Source organism: Notolabrus celidotus, chromosome 1 (genome assembly GCF_009762535.1).
Source record: "Notolabrus celidotus isolate fNotCel1 chromosome 1, fNotCel1.pri, whole genome shotgun sequence".
Lineage (NCBI taxonomy): Eukaryota > Metazoa > Chordata > Actinopteri > Labriformes > Labridae > Notolabrus > Notolabrus celidotus.
In genome coordinates, this window is record NC_048272.1 from 33,987,379 (window position 1) to 34,005,273 (window position 17,895).

Consider the following 17,895-nt stretch of genomic DNA (forward strand, 5'->3'; position numbering starts at 1 on the left):
TAAAAATGCTTTATTCAGAGATTGTATGAGATTAATTCTTCAGCCTTTAAAATAGGCCCCAATGGATAACTAAAAATGGTGAGGAAATCTTCACCTAAAATTAAACTTAACCCCTGCAAACAAGCTTGCAGCATCTCAGTTCACAGACCCTATGGAGATCAAAATGCAATTTTAACATTCACTTATTTATTTATCATGACGCTCATTTACTTGCTGCTATGATTTGATTTGAGTGAGACTCAAATACAAATTTGGACTCCTTGTAATGACAACATATTGAAGAGAAATGACTCTGACAACAGACTCCAACATTTGGACAGCATTGTTTCCAAGTGTGACCCCGTAAAAAGTGTTGTGTGTCTAAGCAGAGAACTGCTAAGCACTGTTGACTGGAGCTTATTCTTCAAATGGAGGCTGCTACAGTGTTGCTGAAGTGAAGTGACCCGTGTGTCCGGCTGAATGACAGACCTATTTCAGGTGCTCCACGACTGAAGAGCCGGCTTACCTGATATATACACTTGATGGATATTAGCCTCTGAGTCCTCAAAAGAGGCCAAGGCTACTCAAGGACTACTTGAGAGGTGTGGAAATATTATGATTGCTTTAAGGGCACCAAATTGATGCATTTTTCCAGGAGAGCAGGTCAGTTTGATCCTGCATTAGACACGCAGCTGCTGACGCAATCTCAGAGAGTACTCTTATAATGCATCACCCCTCACACCTCACACGGACAGCTCAATTGGTTGCCGCCTTTCATTTAATCAACACACACAAACATAGGACTGTATGCACACACATATACAGAATGGGTATTAATGTATTGACAGCAGCAGTACTGAGGGAGCAAGGTTGATTGAAAGCAGCTTTCTTCGTCCTCTGTGTCCTCTGAATATGTTAAAGTTCATCATCATCATCAGATCCTAGCAGAGTGGTTGTTACTGCATTTCATAGCTGATTTATTCAATATGATAATTTTATTGATCGGTGGATGTACTGTAGAAAATAATAATAAAACTGAGACACACTGGAGGATAACCTAATGGACACCAAAACTTGTTTCATGTTCACATGACTTTATCTGCTGCTTTATCTACATCACTGTCTCTGGATACTGACTTTTCATCAGATGTTGGAACCCAGTTGCAAAGACTTGATCTTATTTAGCCACAGAATTACAGAAAATATGAAGTTTGACCAAAGAGTGCATAAATTATGGACACAGACTCAGTGAGGTCATCCTTTGGATTCTGAAGTGGCAGCAACGATAGCCATATTGGAAATGCTGATTCAACCTAACTTTCAATCAACACAGACACTAGGAAAGAGGCTTGGGCAGGTGTTTGGCCTCCTGGAGCATAGCTACAATGCACCCATTGGCCAGTTAAATTAGCCATGCCTCCAATCCTGCAAATCTATGGATCATTTGTAAACATTATATTATCAAAAAGGATTAGTTATAAAACAAATTCAAAAAGGGGTACAAAGTGTACAATTAAAAAAATAAGCTCAGACCCAAACCATTTTTGGATGAGACTGTTAACATATTTTTCACATAGATTTCTGTTGTAAAAATGGTTATTTTAAAACAGGATTTAATGGAGCCCACTGGGCTTTTTATAACTTGATAAACTGCATTTTTTTTTGTCATTTTTGTTTTCTTCATTTTAACTGAAATAGTTTGCAGGATATTCAGATAAATTCCAAGGAAACAAATATTAATTCAGTGTTTGTGCTTTCATGGTACCATCAGCAGTATGTGTGCATACAAACAAGCTCCAGGACGAGCTGGTATACACTGTCTTAAAATATGTCCTGCTTAATTGAACGTTTGCTTCGTTGTCTGTGACGGCAGCAGCATTGTCTGCATGTTAACACTTTACACTCATGTGACACACACTCTGCATGCACAGCAGTCAGTCCTCTGTTTGTTGAAGTGATCAGCTGCTTTTTAGTGAAATCAGATTGACATTTATTGTAGATTAATCATGGAATAGGAGACAGTGGTGACAGCATGATGTTTCAGGTCATATGACACATTCTGCAATGTGCTTATTGTGCATGTATCGCAATTTGGATGGTTAGAGAAATAATCAATCAGCCTTTTGCTGTTCAGTCAATTATTTGTAGTTACAGAAAAAAAAATGAAATATCTTCTTTTGGCTATTAATGTTATTCATCTAACTCAAATACAGAATGTGGAGAAGTAAATATTGTTTTATGAAGCCTTTTTGTACATGCATTCAAAGTATTAATATTTGCCTATTTTTTAAAATTAAATACTTCTTTATTGTGTTGTTTTAATAGTAGCAATGGTATCCTTAGTGCCATGTTTTGAGGATCATAAATACATTAGCTTAACTATTTTTCTTATCTGCTAACATGTCACACAAAACCATTAAAAATGAAAAAATAGAAAGCAAAGAATCATGTGACTGCAGATCTATCTTTGCAGGTTACAGTATTTTGTAGTAGACCATGACGTGTCCACCTTGCAGCCCAATGAACAAGAAGGAGGTTTTGAGGAGATTGTGTTTCCCTATTTCCTGAGTTGTGTATAGATCCCTGTGGAGAGGTTGCTCTTTTCTACTGCCCACCTCCCATTGAGGTGTCAGAGGTCATGCTTAGCTACAGAACAGAGCCCCGAGCTGATGGAGATTTAGTGGCACTTCAGCAGAATAAGCTGAGTCATCCAGCTGTAGGACTAAAATGTATTTCCACCTTAAGCTGGAGTCTCACTGAAAAGCATAAAGCATTGCAATAAAACAAATGGGATGAATTATTAAGCTTGAGGTGTAGCCTATTTTTTTGCAGGGCTGATGTGCAGACATTGAGATTCCTCTTTAAGAGAAGCTTTTCTCTTTCACTGAAGTTTCAAACAGCTGCGAAAAAATTCAAAACAGTGATGTAAAAAGGTCAAGATAAAACGTGGAAACTTTTAAAAGATGTGACAACTCAGAGCGTTTGTTCCCACAAATATCAGATGAAACAGCTGTTTACGTCATCCGCGGATTGTGACCCTCTTGTTAAAGTGTTCTTGCTGTCGTTTTAATCCACAGTACCTTTAGAAAAATGTGGCATACAGCAGGAGAACAGAGATTCTGTTGCACCATCACATCATACTGTTAAAGTCAGAAGTCTTCTTACTTTAGTCAGTGGTTGTCTAAGGAGGCTGTGGCAAGAATAGCAAACTTCCTCTTGTCTTTTGGAGAAATCATGATGGGGTCAAACATTTGGGGAAATGATCTTGCTTTCTCTATGACCCTGAGTCACATGAGAACATATAATCCCCTAGGACTTGACTAGTTTACATTCAGACGTGTGTTTATTTTTTCAACTCTGGTCTTAGCAGCCCCCTACTTTAATCAGTTTGGACTAACAACTGTCGATGGGAGTCATCTCCTCCTACTCGAATTGCTATGTTTCAACTCTGTCCTTACTAATGAAGACCATGCCTAAGATAAGATCTTTTCTTATCATGTATCATCCACATAGAAGACACGTATCGTAGATTTATGAGATAATATGTTGGTAAAGACACATTCAGTCCTTTCAGCTCCAGCATGCAGTACCACCACTTCTAAAATTGTAACCCCTTGGTATAATATACCAGGATTTTTTTGGCATACTAAGACATCTTTCCAGCTGCCAGTACCCTTTCCTGTCTTCTCCACTTTATAGTTACTCTTGCTGATTCATAGTAGCACCTAAATTACATTAACCACGGGGCACCATGTGATACTTGTGTCTTTTGGTGGGCGTTACATGAAGGTTTCTTGTCTTTTTTGGCTGAGTTGTTAGATAAAATTAAAACAGTTGGCAAGTCTCTACTGTGTTGGTTAAACACCTTATAATAAGATATCAGCAATGTTGCCCTGGCTCCAAACGGCACTATACATGTACAAACAAGGGAATAGGGAGTACCACCTTTTTTTTCCACTATGGCACTGGGCATATTAAAATTATTCTGCTTGCATAACAACCTTTTCCTCCTAATGTTACACTAAAAGGATAAGGAAGATTGATCTAAATATGCCCCTGAGTGAGCAGTAGGTCAGCCGTTTTTGTGAGTGAGTCAAAATAAACTTCAAGCTCCGTCAAGGAAGACCTTCAAGCTCACTGGATGTGTTTTAATTGTTTTGTTAATCAGTGGACCTCATGGCAGAAATAAAAAGATGTGTTGGGCTTTTAAATCACAGATGAAATACTTATGTATTAATTAAGCCTTTATTTCCAGTAAATAGTGTATTCATATATGTATGCAAGTACGTATTAATTGAGTGTAATAAATGTATTATTCATGTCACATAAAAAGGCAAGTTACAAACATCAAGAATGTGCTTCAAAACACGTTAAAATTCAACTTCACTTTGATTTTTCTTTTTCAATTTGAAAGCTCTATGACGTAAGCATTTCAATTTTCAGACATCGAAAAAGAAAGAAAACACCACTTACTGTCAGGCTAATAAAATTGCATCCCCTCACAAGTAAAATGACTGCACTATATATCTTCAATTTCCATCTTCATTTACCCACTTCAAGGCTGCAGCACAAAGGCCTGAAAGCTCTCTGATGGGGGCTGGTGCTGAATGGTAAAACAGCTCGACAAGGAGCACGCAAATTAGGTTCGCCTCTCCCGTCGATAGCAAGTCTTGACATTGTGCAGGTCTGAAATTAATTTCCAGTCAAGTGTGTGTGTGTGTGTGTGTGTGTGTGTGTGTGTGTGTGTGTGTGTGTGTGTGTGTGTGTGTGTGTGTGTGTGTGTGTGTGTGTGTGTGCGTGTGTGTGTGTGTGTGTGTGTGTATCAATGGTATAAAATGGGGGACAGGGGATTGTTAATACCAACATGTGGGTCATATCGTGAATGGAAAAATGAAAAGTCTTTCAAAACAGGCACTCTGGTATTTCAATCGTCCAGCAGTGAGGGATGAAAAGACAATCAATTTGACCTCCGAGCATCACAGTTAGCCCATTGCAAAAGATGGCCTCTTCAAACTATAAGGCAAAGCTCCTATAATTATGTTGAATGGGGAGCATATATCACAGTGAGGGTTGTATAGTATATTGCGCGGTTTATATTGCATATCTGGAGAAAAAGGCTTGGCTGGTGAAGCTTGAATGAGGTCAATGTGAGCAGTTAAACTTTGAGACTCCGTCTCATAATGACTTCCAGTTAATATAATTAAAGTTTCACTCACAGAAGAATATGTTTGATTCATTTGGGGACATTATTGTGTCACATTATAGCACTAAAACGTTAGATAAATAATAATAAAATGACGGCTAAAATGAGGCGACAACAAATCTGCATTGATGAAAACAGTATATATTATAGTATGAATTAGTGGTTTGTATAATAGCTTTAATGGCTGTCCAAATTGTGTAATGTCTGGACTACAGTTTCAAGCATTTGATTATAATAATCACAATACTTCACAAATAAAGAAGACCATTAGTCACTGCTTCCAATAAGACACAAACGGCATTGAATGCTCTTAAAATCCTCTGTAATACATGATATTATTTAGTGCTTGTTGTTTTGAAACCAAATTTCTGGGAGTTGTGATTGATCATAAGCTAACATGGAAACAACATATTTAATATATCAAGGGAAAAATGTCAGTCAATAGCAATCCTGTATAAATCTGGACACGTATTAAATTATAAGGCCTTACATATTATATATTACTCATTGATAGTTAAATGTCTTATTGTGTATAAGTGTGGGGATCAACCTATGAAACAATAATAAATTCCATAGTGGTGCTTCAAAAACGAGCCGTACGGGTTATCAACAAGGCTGATTATTATGCCCGAACTGACCAACTATTATTAAACTCTCATATTCTGAAATTCAAGGACTTATTCTTCTACAAAATAATGCAAGTAATGTTCAAAGCAAAATCAAGCTCACTTCCAAACACTGTACAAAAGTTATTTTCAATTCGGGAGAGTCAATATAATTTGAGGTGTCTGTAGTTTTACTGTATATATAGCTAAAAAGGTATGAAAAGAAGATGTGTTTCTGTTGTTGGGGTTACATTTTGGAATGATGCGAGTGTAAAGTTAAAAACTTGTTCTTCACTTTTAGGTTTCAAAAAAAGGTTTCCAAATCAGTTTTTGAAGGCTATAAGCACTCATGATTCACCTGTTTTGTTTCTTTACACTTGGGAAGCTGGTAGCTTTATTTGAGAAAATGTAGGCTAGGCTTTAATAAGCATTATGCTTCTGCCTATAGGCCTTTTCAGTCATCACTAGATGCACTACTGTTGCTTTATTTAAAGTGTCTGTACTGTATAAAATATTGTGTTATGTATGATGACTGAATAAAACACTACTACTACTACTACTACTACTACTACTACTACTACTACAACTACTACTACTAATACTACTACTAATACTACCCAGCGGTCTGATTCCTCGGCTGTGTTAAATACTTGATTGTGATTGGCTTAAACCACTTGACATGGATAATTAATTCTCAAAAGTAAAATAAATGCCAGAGACAACCTGATAACCCACAATGTGTCAACTCAATTCAAAGACTGTAGTACCTCACATTCCCCCTCTGCCTGTTGACACTGTGGTCTCACGCTGGTCTTCAGAGTGGGGAAATAATGACAGTTAGTAGGTACAGATGTGAGAGCAGCCTGAGGAGCTACTGGACCCCATACATATCTGAGAGGGAAAAGAGGAGCAACATCCTGTCCTTTGATCCAGACAACAGCAGCTGAGCTGGAGAGATCATCTCTAAACTGCTGATCACTACAAAGTCAACCATAAATGTTACTGAAAACAGCAACAGTGTTTAAAGTCGTGTCAACATCAAAGCTTTGAGAATAAGGAGAGCTGAATGAAGACAGTCAACATAAATCTTCCTGCAGAAGTCTGGTTCACCTTTCCTGTTGTTACCTTCAGTAGAAATGTTCAGTTTCATGCAGTTCATTTGATAAGCAGAGTACTGTTTTAACTTGACCGTGACCTGATTCGTAACACGAGGAGTAGAATCCGTTGCCATGGAACCGAAGGAACTATTTCTTAACCTTTATAAATAACCATCACAGCACTGAATATGAAAGGTTCCTATTCTAGTCAATGTGTTAACTTACACTGGATCTGCTCCATTGCGTTCAGGCTGCATATCTGACCCAACAGGTCCGAACCCTCCGGATCAGACACACAAGACTTCTATTTTTGCCGGATGCCGGAGCATGACGCATCAATCTCAACAGAGCAGCTGGAGCAGGCCAGGCAGTCAGGGACCAAAACAAAATGAAAGCATCCGGTTAATTTTCAGAATAAAACACTCTGGGCCCGATGTACTAAGATCTCAAATAACGGGCACTATATTGCGTGTGCAAACCAAAACATTGCACGTGCTATTTCTGGGCATGTTGCGGGTGATCTACTATGATTGCATGCGCAAATGATAATAAGTGCAAAAGTGGAACGGACCGCCCTTAAATGAGGATTTTGAGTGTGCTAAATCGGCTGTCCCCATGGAGAGTTTTGGAAAGCAGAGTGGCCGTAAACGAAAAATTAAGTTTGAAGCCATGGAGTTGGAGGTTTTAGTGGAGGACGCAAATAAACACATCGGTGAACTCCATCAGAGACATCTCAGCGTTTTTGGGAGGCCTGTGAAAAGGTGAATGCTGTGAGAAAGAACAGAAGATCTGCCGATGAAATAAAAAGAAGATGAAGAACATTTAATTAGTTCAAAAGTCTGCCAGTCTTGCTCTAGCTACTTAATTGGGAAGTAGTTCTCCATGTTAAACTAATTAAAAACCCTCAAGGAGCACTGTGGGACAGGAGAGACTGAGTGGACTTGACAGAGCAAAGAAAATGGACATATAGTGCATCGTGGACAAGTCTGCGGAACTTAAGGCTCGTCCAAACAGTGGTGAGTAGGCCGAGTACTTCATATTGATTTTTTGTTTGTATGTGAAGATGTGGGCCTCTGTGCCAATTTGACTAAACTTTACAGCTGTTGATACAGTGGACTACTGTGCTTTATTAGTTGAAAAAGTTAAAGTGGGTGTCAGAATGATGCGGTCGCTATCCTGCTGAACTGCTTTGAATTTGTGTTGTTTTATTATTTTTTTATTACAATAACATGCAGTGTTGCAAGGAGTTTCTCCATAGGAAAATATGGCATGGCTCCTTTTTGTGACTGCCATTTGTGCGTAACGCTGTGTCATTTTGCACCTGCCTTTCAAACGTGCTAAATATAGACGGACAAACACTGCGCGCTATCTGCTTCAGGTTTGATAAATCACACTGCGTGTGCTAAATGATTACATTTGCATCTCCTCCTCCCAGTATTTTGCGCGTTCTGATGATCTACATGTATTCTGCATATTCATGAAGGCAAACACGCTAAATGGATAGCGAGTGCTATTTTGCTCATTTGACAGACGCAATCCTCGGTGCTCCCGGTTTGTACATCAGCTTTGCATGCGCTATCAAGTTTGCACATGTTTTTATACACGCAAACCTGTAGTAGATCGGGCCCACTGTGTTATCGCCAGATCGTATTTCACTTACCCACAACAACAAACTGTCATGATGAGCGGAGCCAGGCCTGGAGTCAACAGGTCAGAGGTTTTCAGAAAACCATAAAGACAACATCGGAGACAGACCGGGCATGGATCTGGTGGAAGTCCTGGGTTGGGATTTCCACAGCCCGACAACCTTATTACAAAAAATCCATGTAGCCCATATAGGCTTATATTTTTGTCCGCACATACCAAAGTTGGCAAGTTGTCTCACAATACACAACTATATAAAATCTAAATGCCTCTCTCCCCATGACCTAGCAACCCACAACGGGGTTTGTGTACAACTGTACTCTGAGCAAGCAGGAATTTTGTTGACCACCTTCTGTATTTTTAAACCCAAATGTTACAGAAATATTCAAATGTTGAGGTTGTGTTATTTCATTCAATGTGAAACAAAGCACCATGCTGAATACAAAACTACAGTTTTAATCTACTTGGATGGCGATTGGTTATTTCTCTCTGACATGCTTACTTGCATCTGTATACAAAACCCTGAACTTACAGTGAAGTTCCTGATGTTGCTGGATGTAGCAGTAAACATTTTATATCTGAGTCATATGCTGCTGTTCTTCATATTTTAACAAAGTTTTCATAGTCTCTAATTGTCTTATATTACTGTTCTCAAAAGACGAAATGTCAGGCGCTCCCTCTTGGCACACAGAGCACACTACTTCACAGATTAATTGAGGAGCGCAGTGATAGTAAGAGCAGGCAGCGGGGGTGACTGTTTGAATTGTTGCCTTTTTCTGTCTCTTTGTCTCCGTCTCTCATTCTGGAGGTACAGGGCCGTCCCTAGATAACTCTTGTCAGCATTGTGCCTGGTTTTAATCTGCCATTCTGATCAGGCAGAGGGCAGTGTAGCCTTGGCCCTGCTGAGGTCCTGATTGGAGTTTGTAAGACCTCTGGAGGACATGATTAGAACAAGCTAATTAGAAGAGAGAGAGAAAGTTTAGGAAACTTTGGAGAAGTCATCAGAGGGGAGATAATGTCTATTAGGGAACAGTGTGGAGCGATGTAAAGGTCTCCAACGATAAGGACCTTTTTCAATTTTTGGGGTCCATGCAAAGTGCTGATTGTTGCCTATCTGTGAACTCTACAGTGGTCTTGGGCCAACTGGTGGACTTCAGAAGAAAGAGAAGCTGGGCTGTCCATTTAAACCACACCATACATCTTGAACTTGAAACATACAAGACTATTTTCTGCAAGACTATTTTCTGCATTCTTTAACACAGTTTTAACCTTACATGGATTGGCCAGACTCCATGTCTGGCATAAAGTGGATTCATCTTGAAAGCTTCAAGCTGATGCACTAGTTCCAGCTCGGAGAATGAACGAACCAATCAGAGTCCTTTTAGAAGAAAGGTAGGTAGCTTTGGAATGGTTGTGGAGTAGGCAAGAGACAACTAAAAGCCTGCAAACAATGGCGGCCCTTTGAAGAAGTTAACGTGGATGCAGGTACAGCAGCAGTGTTATAAGAGCTGTGTTAATGCACAAGAAGCATGTATTGACATATCAGCTGCCTGTTGAGCTCATGTTCTGTAGTTTACTCCTCTACAGCGCATGCCTACTATGTCATATATTTTGTTGCTCTGATTGGCTGAATGTGGCACAACGTTCATCCTAACACCCTCAGAGTTACAGTAACAGTAACAGACAATCTGGCGTATCACACGTTTTAGCCTTTCGCTGTCACGTAAAAATCTAAATAAAATAAATGCATGAATAATGTTCAGCGTTTCAATACTTGAGAAAAGTCAACCCTCGCCATCCAGTCATATCTTGGTATCTTTGGTCCGACGCAACAACATTGTTATCTTCTCAGTCAGATAGGTAAATAATGAGTTCAGTCTGATGCTAGCCTGTCAGCCCGATGCTAGCCTGTCAGCCCGATGCTAGCCTGTCAGCCCGAAATGCTGGTCAGTTCTTTTTCCATGCTGGAAATATAACTCTGACTTCCTTTGGCTCCATTTTATGACATATAAATGAAACATCCACCAGTTTGTCAGCCTGCTGTCTCTCCATTGTTCTCCCCTCTTGCCTGTATCCAGCCCACCATTACATCAGCATCTTGTGTAAGAGCAGCGATCAAACATGTGCGGGGGGACGGCAGGAGAGCATCGGTAGATCTTAGCATCAGCAGCAGCAGCACTAAGTGAAACTGTCACCGGCTGTTTTTATCCACAAGCTTGTGCGCTCTCGCAGGCTCAACGGGCAACCAATTAGGGTTAGACGAGCCAGCGGAAATATTGAAATAAATAAACTAAAAGATCATTCGTGGCCCGGGGCTCGCATTGCTGGCATGGTGAAAGATTAATGCTGCCCCTCTGAAAAACTAAAGCCTCCAAAGGGACAGAGGAAGTGGCTTTTTTCTCTTCTGAAGTACTGGTAAAATAAAAAAAAGGGCCCGGAGACGCCTTCAGGCCAGAGGAGCACAGAGAGGAGAGATGAGGATGAGAGCAGCTTAAAAGACGAAGAAAAACAGACAGAGCGAGAAAGAGGAAGGCAAACATATTGCATTGACAGTTGCACATAAATGCTTTCACTCTCAAAGACACACACCCACACACAGCTTTGTCTTACTGTACTCTGAAAGCCTTCTACTTACTGAAATCTCTGACATCTAAGCCTAAACCCCGAGCACAAGTCTTTGAACATGTATGTTCCAAAATAAAAGCGGCTATTCAATAATGCTGGAGTGTTTAATTATAGCTGACACAATGAACTCACTAATTCCCTCTAATTACTCCTACTTTTCTGTTCTTCTATTCCCTATCACAATAAGCAGCTATGAGGGAAATTACACTGCCTGCTGAAGTTTTATGCAGAAAATATTGAGTTTTATGGGCAGTCTCTTAAAATAGAAATAACTGCAAACCACATTAAACAACACTTCACAAATTATAGTTTAAAAGAGAGAAAGAGCCGGGGCAGCGATGGGTCAAAAATTACACAATTCTTTAGTTTTGTTAGTATGAAAAAATGTAGTTAAGATGGAGAAAGGGTATGTAACAAAAACAATGTCTGATAATGGCCTTTTTTAATACGGACTTTTTGCGGATTTTCTGCAGGTGAAGCAAGTTAAAGAACAAAGACAACTTTATCTGTGCGATGGTCTGTTGGCAAAATGTGACTATTACTGTATATGCAGGGTATGTACTGGAGGTATAAAGGTACACATACTTGTAGCGGTTAGTTTCAGCACAGAAAATTCTGTATATGTGGGGTGGATGCAAATCGATAGGAATGTGTGTGGGACAAAAAGTTCTTCAAATCTGAGTTCCAACATGGACCAAGAGACACTGAGGGCACCACACACTGCATGCTGTACCTGTCATGGCAGCCACAACAAACAGGACACAAGCGATAACAGATTTTTGACAACCTTATGACAAAAATGTTTTCAGTGTGTGCAGTGTTATTGATTTTTGTCATTTCAACATGTCAGTATAGTTTTGCTGGACTTTCCATCTTTGTTACAAAGGCTCCTCGTCTCTTCTTGTTCCGAGGTTTTGATCCCACACATGAGACATCCCGGTACCTCTTGTCTACCCTCCAGATATTTCTCAGATCGTTGTTGCTCCGCTGCATGAACCGGCTACCTATCTCAATGTGTGTGTGACTCAATAGCTCAAGGCATTCAGAGAGTTCAGAGCCTCCCAAAAGCTTTCCATTTAAAATACTTGACCCATAAACGGTCATATCTGATCCTGAACACATCCCTTGTTGCCGCTGCAAGCTGTTTGAGTATTCCTGACAGCGTTGTTGGCAAAAGAAAATACAATGGTGGAGTGATTTCTCCAGATATATAACTTTTCTTGACATTTTCCAGAGCTGAAACATTTCCAAATATTCCATGACATGTGGAAGTCTGAGGGCTAACCAAAATGTCCACACAAGAAAGACTCAAACTGGTTCTCACAGAGAACACAGACACACACCTGAGTAGGCCCAGTAGTTCTCCTCGGTGGCGGCTCTCCGGTGTCGTGTTGCGCCCATCGTGGCACTGCGAAGGCCTTGGATAGGGGCTTGGGACTCTGCTTGGCTTCCTGTCAGCGCTGCAGGGGAGGAGAACACAGGGACAGACGGGTTAGAATAAACAGCAGCAGAGCTTCAGCAGCACTCTGCTGCCCTGCCTTGGTACCTGCTGGGCAGAATGACAGCCAACTGTGTCCTTAGCTGCCTTACCACGCAAGCTGCCTCATAGAAACAGTCACAGTGGGAACAAAGGTCAACAACAAAGAATAACTACACTGTGGAACTTCACCATCGAGGAACACCTCACATCATATATAACTGCAGTCCTAAACATCAAAAGTGAAGCCAAAAGGATTAATCAGCATCAGAAAAATACAAACAAACAACAGAGAGAAGGAAAAAAAACATCAAAAGGAAATAAACAGAAATGATGTCAGCTTAGACCGGATTTTCTTTTGAGACGTTCTGAATATTAGTGTGATTTCAATAAACAGGCTCAAAATGTTTTGATGTATTGTGCAATACTAAGAACAGAGAGCATGCACAGTGTCTCTAAGTGAGCTAAATTTAGTAACATCTTCTGCAGTTTAAAGTTGATGCATGAGATGTAGTGTCATTATATCTGCACATTACGTGTAGATGTGAGCATTAACTCAGCGGTTGTGATGACTTAATGCTTCATGGCCTGAGGCCCTGTCTGCTAAAGAACGATGCTGGGAGCTTGACCTGAGGGTTGATAACTGTTTATCGTCTCATTCAGTCGCCCTACAGAACTGGCCTTGGCCGGTTTTCATATAAGTACAGAAGTCCAGTCAGTCAGAAGAACTTCTCTACTGCACTTCAGTCAGTCCTCATTTCTCTGACACCCCATGAGCCAGGTTCACAGTATGTAAATGAGCATGCAAATACACCATGTCAGCAATATAAAGAACTATATCAAGGCAGGTCGAGTAGTTTATCTTTTATTGGTCTTCTCTGGAGATCTTTGATATACTACCTGTGGGAAGCATGTTATTTTGCACGTCTCTGATTCTGTTACTGGGCATTCAATTATTCTGGATCTGTGGTTATATCTAAGGAAAGGGTGATCAAAGGGAACTTACACAATCCACCAATTGACAAGAGGAGTCAATACGGCAACAACAGGACACATGAGATTTGGGGCACTGACAGGTTAATGTAGTCAGAGGATGTCGAATCACAATAAAGTAAGTAAACAAGGAAGGAGGAGAGTTAGTGAGTTAGTTCTGTCCCAAACAAATCTCCCTTGGGAAAAATAAACATATCTGGAATCTTGAACAACATTGATTGTGACATTGTGCTGTAGTTTTACCATTGTTAGATTCACTTAGCGCATATAAGCGCTCAGGTGGTTTAAATACAAAAACACTAAAAATAAAAATTCTTATAAGAAGCTTCTGTTGTTTTTTGAAATCTAGCATCAAAATGATGTAAGTATTTTCTCTTCCATCTAACATCATAATCAAAGCCTGGTAATTGATTCTGATACATGTACATAATGTCACTTTCATTTTAGACACATTAGAGAAAAGCTGCATTTTTTAGTCTTTAATTCCTTGCACATTTCTTTTGGGATGTTCAAATGGAAAAATTCAAGAATCCCTCAGCCAGCCTCATGTGTGAAACTTAAAATCACCTCCTCTTGGGCAGAGATGGAGCGCTTTGCTTCTTTAAAGTGGAGGACAGGATTTCTGACAGCTTCTCGCCTAATGGCTCCGCTGTGCTCTCTGATTTTGGCCTTTAAAGATTTTTTCACAGGACAAAAATCATACTAAAAGGAAATGACTGAAGCTTCTTCTTCTCCTGCTAAGGGCCATTTCTGACTTTCACGTCTTTTATCATTCACTGAATATTTGGGAATTTCTTTTAGGGTGGCTCTTGTTAATCAAAGTAAAATATTTACCTGAAAAATGAAGGGGAGTTGACGCATATAGTGACCTAATTAAGCGATGCGTCTTAAGCATATCAGGACTTCACCTAAAGGGAGCTGTTCTTATCACGACACATGGGATGATACTCAATTAGTTTTTAGCATTTTTTCCATGACAGCCAAATAAATAAGTTTTCTATTTGAGAAGTGTGCCTTGTTTGTTGTCGATCCATTCATCCATCCATCCATCCATCCATCCATCCATCCATCCATCCATCCATCCATCCATCCATCTATTTCCGGGTCGCAGAGGCAGCAGTCTAAACAAGTCCACCCAGACATCCCTCTCCCCAGCAATGTTTTGCAGCTCCTCCTGGGGGATCCAGAGATGACTTTTTAACTTTCTTTTTAGAAATCCGAATTATAAAAAGATTTTGAAATAAGATCCACTTTATTACCTTGGCTTGGATGTTACTCACTCAAAAAGGGACATTAACACACCAACACCTCTATCCATCAAAGCGGGCAGCTGCCAGGATCGTAATTCTACCCACCCAGCTATAAAGAAAGTTTGTCTGACGTTGTTACTGCAGCAACTTCTGCAACACTAAGAGCGAAATGTCCATCAGGTTATGAGTACTGAACACCAACACCATACATGTCTGACACCATCTCACATCCTCAGACAAGCATATCTTTCTTAGTCACTCAAACTATTACCACATTCCTGTTGATATTATTCAAATCCTGCTTTAGATGGAACCAAGCGGCACTCTCCAGTCTCAAAACATGAAGCAAATGCAGAAGTGATATAAAGTGCAATTCATCGAGTATCCGCTTGAGGCTGGCTGCAGAAACACCGAAACACATACATACACATTCAAAGAAGACAATCTTTACAGCATGAATAAACATGTTTACAGCCTGGTTAAAAAAACGGCTTGGGTCTATGTAGCTAATTTCTCAATCAACACACACTGTACGGGGGTGATTTTTTTTCCAACGCGACTGTTTAGAAGATATTAACATTATGAGTTTTTGCTCAAATAAGAACATGACTGACTTAATTGACAGTCTATGGTTGAAACAGTACAGCAAAAATAGTAGCAGCATATGGTACAAAGTAGCATGTTGCTTGCTTCCTCAGTAGTTATATCACAGGTGCTCTGAATCCAAACCATGATCCAGCTACAGGGATGCATTCAATAACGACACTGGAAGATACTCCTCTGTCTTATCTAGTATTATCTAAGTATTAATACCATTTCTGACTCTCATTCTGATTCTATCTGAATACTGCTTCCTGTTTGGTGTCTAAAAGAGAGCACACTCACCCCGCCGTTAAAATTCTGTTTGCATTAACCAAAACTAAAAACTCAAGATAATTTTTAATGTGTTTAATTCTGAAATAACTTCTCGATGAGAAGAAGAAAGAAAGCCTTGAAAAGTCTTAATCTGATTGCTATGACTTGTGGAAGTATTTTGTGTAGGGTCCACATACTGCAACAACTCTCCTTTGAGATCTAACAGAGTATAATGGAGCTGAGGTGTTGTGTTTAATAGTGTTGGGCTCCACTTCTTCTATGTCACGAGTGTGCCCTGATGTGAGCTTTTGGACCTCAGAGGTAAATCTCATCTTAACATGGTATAAAAATCATCTGTGTGTGATGTCAGTGATCTATTAGTTGTGATCAGCTGTGTGGACACCAGTCAGTCCAGGAAACATCAGTCATGCTGTACTGGAGAGTAAAAGTCTCCCGCTCTTGGAAAGGCGCTGTGGAGTAGATTTAAAGGCTGGAGATGAACAGAGGGTGAGTCTTTGTTCCAATGACAGACACGGCCTCCCCCCACCATCTCTCCTCCTCCCACTGCCCTCTCTTCCTCCTCTTCTTGTTTTAATTCTTTGGGATGTTAGCGTGACTCATGTCTGTGAATGCCAATGGGAGGCAGCTCTATGGCTTTTCTATGAATTACATTATTGATTTCCAATACGGCTCAGAACAAAAATGTAATTATGCAAGGACCCCACCCTAACCCTCTTCATCCTCACCAAACACATTTTCTTCCCCTTCCTTCTCTCTCATCCTCGTCTTTCACTCAGTGGCTTTTGTTTCTATCAATTTGTCTTTCGCTGGAGCCTTCAGAACCCCCCCCCCACTCATCACCTGACCTCTCTCAAACCCCTTAGTGCATTGTCCTTCAATCATGCCCTGACCGCCGCGGCACTCAGAATGCTCTGCGTCAGCATCAGCACTTTAGAGCATTACCAAGTCCTAAAAATCACATTTAAGCTAATATTGTCTCGACAGTGTTTACATGCATTCAAATTTAACTCCCAGGAATATGCAATATAAATCAATTCCCACCTTGTCCTTAACTAAACCAGGTTGATTTTAATGCTAATTTGTTTTCCCAAACTTTGTGTTTCACTATTAAAACTCAACGTCAGACGCATAAATAGTGGGTTAGAGAATGTTTTTTAAACAGCTTGGCCTGTTTCTCACCTCATTTTGCATATAAACTGTTTCGAGGTCATATCTTTGGATGCATTTTAGAGCATTCGTGTTTTAATCACCTAAAAATGAGTACAGACAGACTGGTAAAAGGGCCCATTTTAAAAACTGACAACATAAGTGAAATAAGAGGAGTGTGGCAAACCCTGTTTTCTACAAATTTTACAATTTACTGTTTGATTTACCTCAATATGGACAAAGTATCTGCTAAATGAAACTATAGCAACAAAAGGAAGGCTGTTTACAGAAGAGAGCAACGTGAGTAAGTGCCAAAAAACATTGTATATCGGATCAGATACAAAGACCAACAGGCAGTGACAGAGGAAATGCAAATAGAAGGTATTTTCTTCATGTCGTTATCACCATGAATATTCAGACTGAAAAGCGATGTAATGGTATCCCCAATGTCATGGTTTTTCAAGGCCATAAGTGTCTTGATACTATCGTGTATCAAACAAAAGGTCTTCTGTTCAAAAGTTCTCGTGGGGCAGAGCGGAGGGAAATGGGAAGTACAGAGACCATCGTCAGATTTTAACCAAGAGATAATTTTAAAATCGTGGATAGGCTATCAAATATGGAAGCATTTCGGTTTCACGTGTCAAGAAATGAGAACTGAGTAAAGTTGACGGATAAACTAAAACAGTTTCTAGAAATGTCAGGGACTACTAGTAAAATAAAGCCACTTGGTAAATCATCACCCTGCAAAGATTCGAGAAGATGCAAGGAAAAACATCCAGCCAGGACAAAAGAGACTGATGGAAGCATTTACAGCCTTATTTCACCATAACAGTGCGAGAGCTCATGAGATCACAAGATGATCACAAGACCTACGGACATTTACTGTGGTCGACAACGAAGGAATCAGAAGTTGAGTAAACACCCTCAAGTGCAAGTAGAAATTCAAATCACGGCTGAACTACTCAGAGATATATGAATGGTATTTTTTTTTTCAAAGTCT

General features: G+C 39.9%; 1 protein-coding gene across 1 annotated transcript in view; it reads right to left on the reverse strand.

Annotated features, from left to right (window-relative positions):
• The window catches only part of ptprga (protein tyrosine phosphatase receptor type Ga), a 401,392-nt gene extending 388,761 nt beyond the window's left edge, over positions 1 to 12,631 (reverse strand). The window contains exon 1 of the mRNA XM_034682949.1: positions 12,497 to 12,631. Within this exon, the coding sequence (XP_034538840.1) occupies positions 12,497 to 12,554 (58 nt within the window). The 5' untranslated portion in view covers positions 12,555 to 12,631. The remainder of the gene's footprint in view (positions 1 to 12,496) is intronic.
• Positions 12,632 to 17,895: the final 5,264 nt, after the last annotated feature.